We start from the raw sequence: 14,365 nt of genomic DNA on the forward strand, positions 1-14,365 counted from the left end.
AAAAGCAGTCAGTCATTTGACTCTTAATACTTTCTGCATTAAATCATAAAGTAAACAAGGTCAGCTCTCAAACTGGGGGCTGCAAATATCTTCTACCAAGTGTTTCTCCCTGCCCTGACATTGTTCTGGCTTCTCAGCAGGCCATAGTAATTGGCAGGGTTGAGGTGCATGGGAAGCGGCAGGAGGGAAGTCTCCAATACCAGCTGTGTGACATGAGGCTTGTTGGGTCAGAGTCAGTACAGGACTGCCATGGCTGCACAGAGCTGGTCACAATCAGCTGAGTATGATTAATAGGTGACCTCTAAATTAGTAGAAATTTCTGAACGAGAGATGTGGAGCTTGCCAAAGGTTTTTTTAATCTGTTAAGATACTTTCAGTCTATGTTTTATTGTGTTTCTAAATATCTCTGCCCACACAAACATTTACTGCAACATTATCTCTGCTATTTTGGAGATCCAGCAAGTTTCCCAGGCCAGGTAGTTGATGCAGCAAGCTATGGTGCAGCATTACCAAAGTACCCAGCACAGCGGCTTCAATGAGTAGTAGTGTAATGTTCCTGCTCCAGTTATTCTGATCATGCTAGGTGATGGTAAGGGCAGAGGGCACAAGTTCCAGAGATGGTGCACAGGCAGATTTTGAAGGGCATGTAGCAGGGTTGACTGGTAAGAGCCTTGGTATCTTGAAAAGCATAGACTTTCTGCTCTCATGTTCCATTCAATTCTGAATACACTGGAAATGTTGCATTACATAGGGATAAGATGCCCCTGGAAAGGTGGTCAGCAGCACTTTTCACCACTGAGTTGTGGCATCTCTCAGCACCTGCTGGGGTTTTGCTAGTATGTCTCATTTAAAAAGTAAATTGCCTTCTGGAATGCTGTCCTTGCAGATCCTTGATGTGAGCCATTAAGTCTCTTATAGTCCATAACGCTTTCAGGGAAACGATGGTCTTGTTCCACAGTTCTGAGGAGGATGGCATTTCATATGTTACCGGTTGGCTTCAATTATGTATCACTTTATTATAAACAGACTTCATGTGTACATGTATGTGTGCGAATTCTTTTATTCATTTTTATGTATCCCTGTTCTGAATACATGTTGTGTTTGCCAGATCTAGAATGAAAAAAAAGAAAAGGTGTATTGTTATTTCTGGCTTTTCTTTTGTGCTTTTTCTGCCATATCCAAACAGCAGAAACATTATTCCATAAATAACGTTTTTTGTTAGTGCGTTGTGATACTGCTGTCTAGATTATGGTCAGCTGAATGGATTGAGTACCCTCAGTAGTTTGAGCCCTACACAAGGTTATATTTTGAAATGTAAACCTGTTTCTTGGCATCTTGGTCTTTTCCACTATATGCAAAAAGGTCCATGCTCAGGACCTGCAACTCCTTTTTCTTCTGAAATAGCCACAATGTGCCACAAAGCTTGAGCAGGGCTGTCCTATTTTGCCTTCTGATCCCAAGGTCCTATTCTGGTTAATCCCCAAGTGAGTCAGTTGTTTCATATATCTGAAGTTTGTCTTGCTTGGATCCCAAGGCACATCCCTCAAATCTTGCCAGATCCTGCCTAGTCTTGCTGGTCTGAAGAAACCATTCATATGAACTAGAACAGCTTGTAGAACAGAGTGGTGTTGGATCATCTGGAACAGCTCATCCTTGGTGGTGTCTGGTATTCAGTGCTTTGTGCAAATAACAGAAAAGGGAGTTGCTGTTTCAGATTTTCAGTTTTGAGTCCATTAACAGCTTTCTGAATCATCCTGGCCACTTCAGCCACAGAGCAGCTGTTCCACAGCTAAGACCTAATAACCCTTGCTTTTGGCGCACATAGAATAATCTGCCACTTCCTTTCCTGTATTCCCTTGTTTATATTTCCTTAGTTATCCTTTATTTATTTAAAAGAAAATCTGATTATTGTCCTTCCCTTTTAATTGCATTTGCATTTACAGGTTTGATGAGGGGTTTGCCATTGAATGTATTAGTCTGTGCTATATGCTGCTGCCTATGTAAAAAACATGTTTTTTTCTCTAAGCCTCTGTTGTGATTGCAGTTGCACAGAGCCAGTCTAATGCATGTTATATATTTTTATGCATTCTTTAAGCAACTTTGAATCAGCTTAATTTAAATGTAAGACCATAACTAGTTTAATTGCTGTTTTATTTTTCTATGTCAACTTTCACTTGCTAGGAAACACATGAATAACTGTGGAGTTCGCCTGCTTTTTTTTCTTCTTTCTTCCCTCCCTGTCCCCCCCTTTTTAAATAGGCACTTTTCATAAGTTGAGTATTATCATTTTTCTTATCGGGCTTTGAAGGTCTGAGCATCTCTTTTCATATACAGAATTGTAGATCTCAAAGGTGAAGGCAAAGACAAATGAGTTGGAGTAATGGGTAATGGGGGAAAAATATTAACTCAATACCTTTAATTTACAGTAATTCTGTGGTTCTTTGTAATATTCTTGAATCTTGCTGTTTTCAGTGTCATGTTTTAAACGCCAGCTGTGTTGTAAAATGTTCACTTTCTAAGCACGCTGAGAAGTTTTTTTCCTGCGATTCTGTAATGTACTGTAGCTGGTTTTGCTTAAATGTCACTACAGCAGCTAGATGCTTAAATCTGCATTTGCAGATGGCAGCCGGCAGCTGTGCATGCCAAGTGCAGGTCCTTCTCTATTGTTTCTTAGCTTAGACCTCTCTGATCTCATTTCTATAGAGATCATCGCACTGGAGATATCATAAGGGAATTTGAAAAACTTTTAAAACTCTGTTTTCATCATTCAGCTTGTTTCCATGGAAATGGGATCTAAAAGATTGTCAGTAGCGAACTGTTGAAAGTGAGAATTCACTGGTAGATTTCATTAGATGACTCCCAGCTGAGAACTGCAGATACCGATGACCAAAGTGAGTAATAAACCATTTATAAAAATGACAAAATAGAAGAACGAATTAAAATATTAGGGAAAAAAACCCTCTGCCTTCTTTTTATCCTCCTTGGATGTCATAAATATGGAAATGGTTGTTTAACTGTTCTTGTACGTGAGCTATGTGAATGCTCTCCAGACGTTTTTTGGATAGCAGCAGTTTTATATAACAAGCATAGCCCATCCTTTCTAATTATTAAGGACCTGACCTGTTCCAAGTGGACATCTCTGGGCAGTGAGGGGTGTATGTCAGAAAATTGCATCACTGCAGTTCAGGTTCACTCATTTTTCAAATGCCTGACTATTTTCTTGTGTAAGAAGTGGAGAGCTGCATTTCCAGAGTTACCTAGCTCTCTAGTTACCAAGAGAGTAAAGCAGGTCTCTGTAGCATGAACCTTACCTATTTTGTTTCTCGATGTAAAAAGGAAATGTTTCTTCTTTTGCCAGGGAGGTAAAAAGACTTATTACCATTGAGGGCTTGCCTTTACAGATGTGTTTTCTTTGGAGGTAGTCAAATACAGAATAGCTGAAGTCAACAGATTTTGTTCCCCGGTTTCCTATCCAATATTCTTCTTTTTCCTTCAGCTCTCTGTGTGGAAATCCAGTACTTATCCGTATGTGTTTTGCTCAACAACTGAAGATTTATGTAAGATAACCATAACCCTAACCCTAACCCTAACCTGGGGTCCCATTGTGTACTTAATATACAGATGTTTTGCCTGCTAAGTCTGCCACAAGCTTTTCTGATTCAGGAGTGAGCTACATGTAAGTGCAGAACCCTTTGTTTTTAGAGAATTATCCTTTGGGTAAAAGGATGAGAAAGAGGAGTGAACTTTCTAGCTTAGGAGACATATGCAGCAAAATCTGTAAAGGCAGATGGTCTCTTCTGTTTCTTCATCCACTGAGTAAGGGCATGGGCCTGAGTAACCAGTGTCCCTACATTTGCCTTAAAAGAAGTGAAATATCAATAAAAAGAGTCTTGAGCTGTGCTAAATGCTGGAACTGCCACCCTAGAATATCAAACTGCTACTTGGTTTAGTGCCTGAATAACTGTTATCTAAAATTAAGAACCCACTATTAATTCATCAGTCAGTGTGACAACTTGTGGGAAAAGCGTCTTTCACTACATGTGAAGTTGTCTGGATACCGGCTCATTATGAAGCAGACATTTTCAGCTCCTTGATATAACTACCCCTATTAATTGGAAAAGCTTCTTAAACTGTGACATACAAATAATATATTGTAATGAATTCTTCAAGCACAACTAGGGCTGCTGCTAAACAGTGGGAATCTGCTTGGCTTTGTTTCTCTGAAAATGGCATAATGGAGATTGGCAGTGTGGGAGCTGAGAGGCTCAGGTAACATGGTGGAGAAGAGCCTGCGGTGTAGGTCTTCACATTGGAGCAGATACACTATTCCTGGCTCTGGTGCAGTGCCAAATCTGGTGCAGTTAGAGTGACTGCTCTCTGCTGCCCATAGACAGCACCTGGGAGCGGAAGCCACAGAAGAGCTGTAGGGTTGATATGGGAGCATGCTGTTTTAGGGTGCTGCCAGAGAGGGCTGGGAGATGACAACAGAGTGAGTCTTTCCTGTTCTACATTCCCCCTCTAAATCCAGTGTTTGTGTATGGTTAGTACTGGGCAAATCATGCCTAGTACATAATTCAGCACAATATGACCTCAAAGAGGCTGGCCATGGTTTAAGGGTAAGTCAAGATTCTGAATTTGGTGAAAAAACTGATGTCTTCAGGGAAGTTACGGCTGCTTCCATCAGACTGAAACTGGTCCACTCTGTTTACTTCTCTGTAGCATGGTATCACTAAGACATTGTCTTAACGTGCAGTAATGTGTTTTGATATAGCATAAAACATGTAAAATGCAATCTCTCTTTTTGTAATGCTCATACAGCCTTTGGCAGTACAACTTCCTGAATTGTAGTAAATAGCTCTTGACAGTTTTGTGTATCTGTAGTGTTTGGTTTGAAAATAAGAATAACAAAGTGGGGAGCACTGAAAACAGATTTTAATATATATAACTAGTACAAGACAAATTAGGCAATTTGCTCTTTATAGTGTTCTCTCTGTAGCTGTTTAATATTAGTGAAGTTCTAAACTGAAACAGGTTGTAAAGTAGCTTGTAGAGTTATGAAAACAGATGAGATTTTATCTAGCTGAAATCTCAGAATGGTCTGTAGCCTGATCTCATACTTTGTACTTGAACATGACAGGTGATCTTAAGATCTTCTCTCCACCAATCTTCAAACTGCATGCTCTTCTGCGTGACATTTACTCCTCCTTTATGCCATAGGCGAAAGTAAAATGTAACCTCTTATGCATGCTGCTTTTGATTACAATATTAAAATAGAATCTTGAAGTCCTTTCTCCAAACTTGTATTTGATGCTTTTTCTTCGTAGCTCCAGGTGTAAGGATTAGCTTTGAACTCCAGATGTAAGGATTAGCCTTGTGCTGCTGCTGCTTCCATTGTTACCAGTGTTTTTCCTCATTTGAAAGCAATGCAATTCATTTGAACACCAAGAGGCTTGCTTTGAAGGAAGTCTCAGCTCGTCTAAACCAAACAGCTGCTAGCTTTTGTGCATGTCAGGTATTCTGGGAGGAGCTACCACATTCTTGTGCCAGCATCATCAAGGAGATGCTTCTGTTAATCTGTTTTCAAAGTGAAGAATAGCTGTGCACAACTGAAATGCTTACAAATACTTTTATTTATTAGGGGCTGTAACATGAAATACACCCGAAAGAAAATGAGTGTGTATTTGATAGTTTGGTTGGAGTTTTTGTTGTCTGTGTAGAATTTAACTGTTGCTTCATATTTCCTGGCTGGTTTTATCAGAAGGAAAAAGCAACGCTTACACAAAATTAAAAGCAGATTGCATTTCACCCGAGAAGAATGTGTCCTTGTCAGAGACTATCACAGATTGAGTTCTGTTAGACTTTTCAGTAAATCACACTGTCATTTGGGGGAGGTGGAACTCGCCTCGTTTGCACTTGCCAAAGCACATTAGGAGTGCATGCCAATAAATTCAGAGTTGCTTTTATAAGCATGCTTTATACATCATGTCTCAGTGTGATGGCTACATTGAAATGGTACATGTGAACCTCTTCTGAAACTGTTTCATGTGTATGATAATTAAGTTGCTACTTGTGTTAAACATTTTCGCAAATGCCTTCTGAATGTTTTTCTTGCCCAATGCATGAATTCTTTATAAATTGGGACTTGTCAGGAGGCTATCTGGGAGCTCAGTGGAAAGGAACAAGCATAGAATAGAACCATAGAATAGTTTGGATTGGAAGTACCTTAAGATCATCCAGTTCCAACCCCCTGCCATGGGCAGGGACACCTCACACTAAACCATATCACCCAAGGCTCTGTCCAACCTGGCCTTGAACACTGCCAGGGATGGAGCATTCATAACCTCCCTGGGCAACCCATTCCAGTGCCTCACCACCCTAACAGGAAAGAGTTTCCTCCTTATATCCAATCTAAACTTCCCCTGTTTAAGTTTGAACCCATTACCCCTTGTCCTATCACCACAGTCCCTAATGAAGAGTCCCTCCCCAGCATCCTTAAATGAAGCATGCAAGATCTCCTTTCAGTGAACCACTGCCCATGTTTAATCAATCCATCTTGTTTTATTCTTTAAACAAGTTATTGAAGTGCTGAGTCTTTACTTTCCTACAGAAGTAATAGCTTTATGTTATTAACTACATGGGTAGCAGCTAACTTCAGGGATTTAATTTTGAGGTTCAAATCAAGATACTGATTCAAATTGAAAATATAAGTATTTCTGAGGAGAACTCCATGGTAAGGGGAGGATATGTTGGATATACCTTTTTTTTCCCCTTTAATAGTTTTAAAAGGCAGTGATATGTTGAGGCTTTTTTGCTTCAAGCTACTTTGGTTCAGAAGACTGCTCTGTATTTTAAAAACTACATTGTCATCCCACCTACTACTCTGCTATCCTGGGTTTGGTGTGGTGAGCTTTTTGGTTGGTTGGTTTTGGGTTGGTTTTGTGGGTTTGTGGTTTTTTTGGTTTGTTAGTGCTGGGTTTTTTTGAGACCTTTCTGGAGCACTTGGCACATCTTCCTTTTAATGTAGCTTAACCCAAATAGATGCAGACAACCTTTTGTGCTTCTTTTTCTGTTGGTTGGGGGTTTTGTTTCTGTGTATGTTTTCCTTAGGATTTATGTAGGTGATTTGTTCTCGTTGTTTCTCTCTCCCTCTCTTTCCCCCCTTCTGCCCCCCAAATCTACATTGTGGCTATATTAGTGTATAACATGAAGTTTGTGTAATAATGCTTAAATTTATAGTGCATGCTTTATATGTGGTGGAAATGGTGGTATGCCCTTGGCTCATGTAACACATGTAGTAGAGAGACTGGGGATTGGTGACTGAGAGACTTACCTGCTTTGTTTTTAAAGAGCCTCTTCTGATGCAGTTTTAAGGCTTGGAGCTGTGGATTTTAATTAGTTTTATTTAAAATACAGTTTTGATCATGTAATCCTTCAGGGCTGTGGAATTTTGAATCAATTCCAGCTGTGGGGGTTCATGCTTGCCAAAAGGGAAGAGGCCTAGCCAGCTAGAGCATGAAAGTCCCCTTTTCCTTTCTAAAAGCCAAGATCTACTTGGGGTGTTATAATGCTTACTGCAGGGTAGGTTTTAATTATAATTCAGACCAATTTGGGGAGAGTGGCATGAGAAGCCCTGTGCTATTAGTCCATGATCAATTTTGACCAAATCTGAATGCTGAAGCAGCAGCTCTGCCCTTTCTGAATACGTTCAGATGCGAGAAGCCCTTGACTACATAAGAATCTCTTAGAAGTCAGCAGACTGCTTGCCAAGTATTTGCCATTGTCTGGCTATCATATAAGAAGTATGTTTTGTGATTCCTAGGGTAAGACCTTCAGATGATGATAACGTTCCTGCTGTGATAGGAAGAAACCCTATTTTTTTGGCACACTTCCCAGATGCATGCTGCAGTGACCAGGAATCCCAATCCTTTGGTTGCATCTGGCAGCACTTGGAATTCCGTTTTCCATGTGAATTCCAGAGATGATTTAAAATCACAAATTTCCTTCACATCTGAACTGTAAAAAAGAGAATGTATAAAGGCATCAACCATGATATGATAGCTGTGACTTATTTTTTTAGTGTAATGCAGACTTTATGGAGGCGGAAATGTAGCATCTCTGTATATACAGTTAAATGCTTCTGTGCAATTGTGTAAAGCAGGACAACCTATGCCAAACACCTCAGACCCACCAAATCAGAGTGGCTGTATCCCAGCTGTCAATTGCTGTAGGTGCCTGAGCTGTGGGAATTGCCTGGGGGACTGTCAGAGCCAGCCCACCAGCATACCAAAGAGGACTGTTCCAGCAAATGCTTTCTGCACAGATGATTGAAAGAAATGGCCAGGAATGTTCTCAGGTTTACTGAATTTGTTAGTATAAACCTGGCCAGTATTGCCCTCATCTCTGAGCCATTTGGAAATACTGTTTTTCTTAATGGAAACTTACCAGTTTCTGAAATAAAACTTGTGCCATTCTGTGGTTGGTGTCTGCTTTTAACTACTGTCTTTCCACTAAAATAATTAGGCCCTAGCTTCATATACATGGAGTGTGTGTGTGGACATGTGGGTTCTGTGTATATGCATAATACCTATTTTTCTTAGTTTAAAAACATTTTTCTTCTTTTCAGTGGGATGCCATAACTGAAATGGATGAACACAATCGTCCCATTCATACTTACCAGGTCTGTAACGTGATGGAACCAAACCAGAACAACTGGCTTCAAACAAACTGGATCTCCCGTGATGCTGCACAGAAAATTTATGTGGAAATGAAATTTACCCTGAGGGACTGTAACAGTATTCCATGGGTACTGGGAACCTGCAAGGAAACTTTCAATCTCTACTACATGGAGTCAGATGAGTCTCATGGAGTAAAATTCAAACCAAACCAATACACTAAAATTGATACTATTGCAGCTGATGAGAGCTTTACCCAGATGGACTTGGGTGACCGCATTCTTAAACTCAACACAGAAGTTCGTGAGGTTGGGCCAATAAACAAGAAAGGATTTTATCTTGCTTTTCAGGACATCGGAGCATGCATTGCTTTGGTCTCAGTCCGTGTTTATTACAAGAAGTGCCCTTTCACGGTCCGAAATTTGGCTATGTTTCCTGATACCATTCCAAGGGTTGATTCTTCCTCTTTGGTGGAAGTACGGGGCTCCTGTGTGAAGAGCGCTGAGGAACGCGATACTCCAAAATTGTATTGCGGAGCAGACGGGGATTGGCTTGTGCCTCTAGGCCGATGCATCTGCAGCATAGGATATGAAGAAGTGGATGGTTCCTGCCATGGTAAGAAAACATTGCTTGTTTTCATGGTTGATTTGTTAAGGTTTTTTGGTTGGTTGTTTTAGTTTTTGGTTTTGTGTTTTTTGGGGATTTTTTATCTTTAAAAAAAGGAAAATAATCTCATAATGTTATATACACAGTGAAGAGCTCATGTAGTGGAAATATGACATCATATTTTCAAGAAATGCCTCTTGTGGAGAAATAAGCAAGGTTATTTGAAAGCAATATACTGTGGATTTCTAAGAAAAGAGTTACTCAAGATGACTTTCATGTTGTCTAACTGTAGGTGCACGTATGTATATATCGGATAGTCACCTTGGCTCCTGTAGCTCCTGGGAGTTAAGTGCATGCTTTGGAGGAAAATTTCTCTCCTGTATTTTAGATATCTGTCATAGGATGAGATGAGCAGTGACTGACAAAAAAATTCTTCTTTTCCCTCTGTATGCCTAAACAGAGAATCTAATCACAGTATCATAGGATTGTTTAGGTTGGAAAAGACCTTTAAAATCATAGTCCAGCCATCAGTGTAGCACTGCCAAGTCCATCACCAGACCATGTGCCTAAGTAACACAACTGCACATCTTTTAAGTACCTCCAGGGACAGAGGTTCAGCTGCTTCCTTGGGCTGCCCATTCCAATGCTTCACAGCCTTTTTGGTGGAAAAAGAAATTCCTAATATCCAATCTGAACCTCCCCTGGGACAATCTGAGGCCATTTTCTCTTTGTCCTATTGCTTGTTCCCTGGGAGAAGAGGTCAACACCCCTCCTCCTTTCAGAGAGCGGTAAGAAAGATAGAAAGCGATAAGGTCTCCCCTAGCGACAAAGGGAAACATGTTCCCTTATCAGGTCCTCACTTTCATAGGTAGGAGAGTGAACACATGCAGGAGCAAAAATGTATGTCTTCTGTGCAGTCCAAGTGCTGTTGTGCCTCTGCCGCTTTTGAACGTGTGATTGCATTTGTCAGACTTTGTGATAACTGGATTTCATGCGCAGATGGAAAAATTCAGATTACTTTTGTGCTGTTTAGAACATGAATACGGTGCTAAAACTGTGGATGTTGTGTATACTTGAGTAAAGCCCAGGACTCTGAGCTTTCATAGGTTCAATTTAAGAGTACTATCCGTGGACAATGTGCACACTGAGACTTATTTTCCACCTGCCGGGACTGCTGTATAGGTGACAACCATAAAAAGCAGGTATCTTTTCACACTGCACAGTTTCTTAGGAGTTAGTTGCTTTGTTAGCTAAATTGCTGCTAAAGGATAAGTGCACTTTGTATGTTCTCTTTTACTGTACATAGTAGTTTCACAGTGACTTGAGAATAAGGTACTTTCTCTGTAGCAGTGGTTGTAGAGAAAGCCTCAGTAACCACTGAGGTTAAACATTCACTTTGTAGCAAGAAGGAAGGGAAAGGGTCCATATTCGTACATCTCACAAGTGTCATTGTTGTTGTCCAAATATTTTGCTCTACAGCTCCTAAGATTTGATGGTACTAGGCAAGCTGCACGGCAGCCTTAGGTAATATAGAGCATTGAAAGCACACTATGTGTTGTAATCAAAAAATGGAATTCCTTTTATATGATCTTGCTGGCATTGATTATCAAAATGTACTCATTGCAAAGATAGAATTTTGATGTTTTCATTACTGGAAGCAAGTATAATTTTCTACATAAGGTCAAAAGAGGTCTCTCTTAATGGATAAGGATTTTCTTCGAGACATTAACACTCAATGAATTTCAGTCCATTACATGAGTCATACTGTAGAGCTCTACATCAGCAATATAACCAGCAAAGTCCACGAGAAAACCTGTCAGGAACTTCTCTGCTATGCATTGATTCCACTTGTTTCTTCAATTGGCAGTCCAGTTTGCTGCTGAACAGGTACCTCCCAAGTGAAATGGAATACCCAAAGCCATTAGTGTTTCCATATTCTTATCTATTTGACCCCAAATAAATTGATGGTTTAAAAAAATCATAACCTACTAGAGCTTCCATATATGTTTTGAAATAATTTTCATAGGCGTCTGAAGTTGTCCATTTATTCATCTTCAGTGTATTGTAACATTAGTACTGCTTTTTATGTCATGTTTTCAAGGTAGATTTGTCTTGCATTCCGTCATGAGCATATCATGCTTAAGGGAGGCCCAAATGTATGGGATACTTCCAGAAGTGAAGAGCAGCAATTTAATTTCACTAGTGCCTGTTCTCCATCTCTTGTGATTAAAGCACGAATTGGGAGGGTTACTGTCAGGGTGGCCTTGCTTCCCTTGGTTCTAAAGCTGCTGGTGGAGATGTATGCTTGGACAGCTGGGAATGCGTTTTACAATGTGACTGTTTTGAGCATTGTGAACTGAAGAGAGATCACTACCTATGTGTATCTTTCAGGGAACAGAAATGCCCTATTTTGAGACGTTGCTTCTTGCCTGAGACACGAATCGGAAATTAGGAGTTTGAAAAGATTTGTCGCTTGTCAATACATCCTGAACTATTTCATACCCATTAAATTGTAAGATACCTGAATATTGCTAACTTTTTACAGTAAAAATTGGAAAATTTAGCTTGGTTTTGAGGGATAGGTTGGGGGAAGAAGAAGCTGCTACATCTTAGCCTGGTAAGAAGCCCTGGGATGCATTTAAACAGACTTCATGTCCTCTAGGTCCCTTACCCAAATCTGAAACCAAAGCTTTTTTGCCCCTTCTATTCCACTGCTGGAGTTACAAATTTGAGTCTTGGACGTATTTGATGCCATATGGTCAGTGCTTCTTGTAGACGTACTCTGTGACATATTCAGAACTGAGAACTGTTTCTTTCTTCTGTGTTAAAATAACCTTCAAAATAATAACTTGTATTTTAAAATCTGTTCTGGCAAGTAAGTGGTTGGTGGGCAATACTTGCTAATGCTTGAGTATTTTTTCTCGTTTGAAAATGGTGTCAAACATGAAGTTGTCCACCAGCACACATCTCAGTTGAGGAAGAATAAGCTCTTCATGGCAAGTGTAGTTTATCTGTCACAGGATTAAAGAAGTAAATTTCTGTTTGATATTTGTGGAGTTACACAGTCTCTATTCAGTAAGTACTAAATGGCGTAAGGAATTATATTCTGCCTTTGTCATTGCTAACAGTTTCACAAAGGAGAAACACTGGGAATCAAAAAGGTTTTGATCCGTTTTACCACTGCTGTTAAAATCATAGTGAAGCAAGTAAAGCAGATTTTGGCAGTTGTAAATAACCTAACTGGCAACGCCTCACTTACTTTGATCTGTGCAGTTTACGCATATCTCTGTGAATCTGTCAGTATTCCCTATCCATTGTATTTGCTTTTAAAAACGTCATTTCTGAGTGAAAGAGTCTGAGAAGAATTCACAACTGGATAAAAATATCTGTACTTACTAAATGTACACCCCAGTGTGTCGGGAACAGTTCATTTACTGTAGGTAACAGTGTAGGTTACTGTTAAGTAACCCACAAGATCTGTAGGTAACTTGTTCAAAGCTTCTGAATATACTCAACCACATCTAACTGCTAGCATACTGCAAAAAATGGGACTTGATCTGAACTCGAGGACTGTTCACGTTAGAGAAAAAAATACACGTTTACAGTAGATTAACATTTAACTGCCTGTCTGTTGTGGGGGGTTATTGCAGGTGCTACTGGTAGCAGTTTTATGTTCATGCATACTGCTTTTAATTCCTAAATTGCAGGTCGTGTGCTGAGCTATTTCATGCTGTAGCTCACTTTTTTTCTACTTGCAAATAGAGAATGCTTTTGTGCTTAAGGATCACAATTAGTGTGAATTAAAATGATACTGTTGCCTAGATGAAGTAGGAGCAAAATTATGTGTGGTGGACCACGTGAAATGGATGTGATATAATTTACTATTGGAAAGATGGATTTTTAGTGAGTTTGACTAGTCTGAAGAGGTATGACTTTGCTGTATTAAAAGACTTTGCCTTTTTCTCAACACTTTTGGGTTGCTTTGATAGCTTTTCTATTTCCTGACAATTACATTTATGCTCTTTCTTATACAGTGGGTGGGTACCAGACTGGCTTCCACAAAACTTGTAAAGATATACATGGTTTTGGGTTTGGGTTGATTGTTTTGTTTGTGTGTGTTTGGTTGTTTTTTAGGAGCATTTCGGTATCTTCAGTGTCTTAAAGCTGAGGATATATATCAAGTTTGTTGCTGATTTTTTTGTTTGTTTGTGGCTTTCTTATTGCTGCAAAGTGTTAGGAATTAAATAAGCATGTGAGGGCAGCTGTCCTCAGTGTCTGCTCGAGTTAGCAGCCAAAGCATTCTCAGTACCATATAAATTCATGTTGCAGCTCACACCCCCTACCCTGAACCGAGGACGTTAACCTACAGCCATCTGCAGATCTGTTTAGTTGGAGAAATTGTAACGCAAGAAATTTGATAAAGCAGCTGGAAAGGGGCACTGCTTCAGAAGTGAGGATTTATGAGAAGGCAAGCAAAAGACCTTTTATTTGATTTTATGTAGCAAGGGAACCTCACTGATACTAAGCGAGCGCAAGTTGTTGACACACTCCTGTCACATCATACTGACTTACCTTGCGTTCTTCTGAGCAAATAAGGAACCTTGCAATATCCACCATTAGCTGGTTTCCAGTTATTTCACTGTAAAAGTTCAAATTAAAGCCTTGTTTTTTCTAACTGCATTTGAATAAGTTATGCATCTATAGGAAACTTGCTGTTTGTAAGCAGAATTAATCCTCAGAAATTACTGTTTTTCACTTTTGATTCTGAAATGTGTATCAAAGTACAGTATTTGGTATGAAACCTACTTTGATGGTTGAACTTGGTGAGGTTCAATAGGGCCAAGTGCAGGGTCCTGCACCTGGGTCAGGGCACCCGTTGGTATCAATATGGGCTGGGGATGAAGTGATAAGAGTACCCCAGAGGAGAAGGACCTGGGGATATTGGTGGACAAAAGATGGGACATCAGCCCACAATGAATGCTTGCAGCCTAGAAGGCAAATTGTATACTGGGCTGCATCCAAAGGAGTGTGGCCAGCAGGTCAAGGGAGGTCGTTCTGCTGCTCTGGTCTGGTGAGACTTCACTTGG

The 14,365-nt window shown here is 40.0% G+C and overlaps 1 protein-coding gene across 9 annotated transcripts in view; it reads left to right on the forward strand.

The window, feature by feature from the left end:
- LOC133218675 (ephrin type-A receptor 6) overlaps positions 1-14,365 on the forward strand; it is a 472,741-nt gene that overhangs the window by 113,855 nt on the left and 344,521 nt on the right. For 8 of the 9 annotated variants that reach the window (XM_061365345.1, XM_061365351.1, XM_061365341.1 and 5 more), the window contains one exon: positions 8,624-9,287. In XM_061365345.1, coding sequence (XP_061221329.1) covers positions 8,642-9,287 — 646 coding nt within the window. In that variant the 5' untranslated portion in view covers positions 8,624-8,641. The remainder of the gene's footprint in view (positions 1-8,623; positions 9,288-14,365) is intronic. The other variant, XM_061365346.1, reaches the window with a different exon arrangement.

The sequence above is a fragment of the Neopsephotus bourkii genome, unplaced genomic scaffold (assembly GCF_033783945.1).
Source record: "Neopsephotus bourkii isolate Nb327-2 ecotype Australia unplaced genomic scaffold, CSIRO-AGI_Nbou_v1 NB_1287, whole genome shotgun sequence".
In the NCBI taxonomy this organism is placed as follows: domain Eukaryota; kingdom Metazoa; phylum Chordata; class Aves; order Psittaciformes; family Psittacidae; genus Neopsephotus; species Neopsephotus bourkii.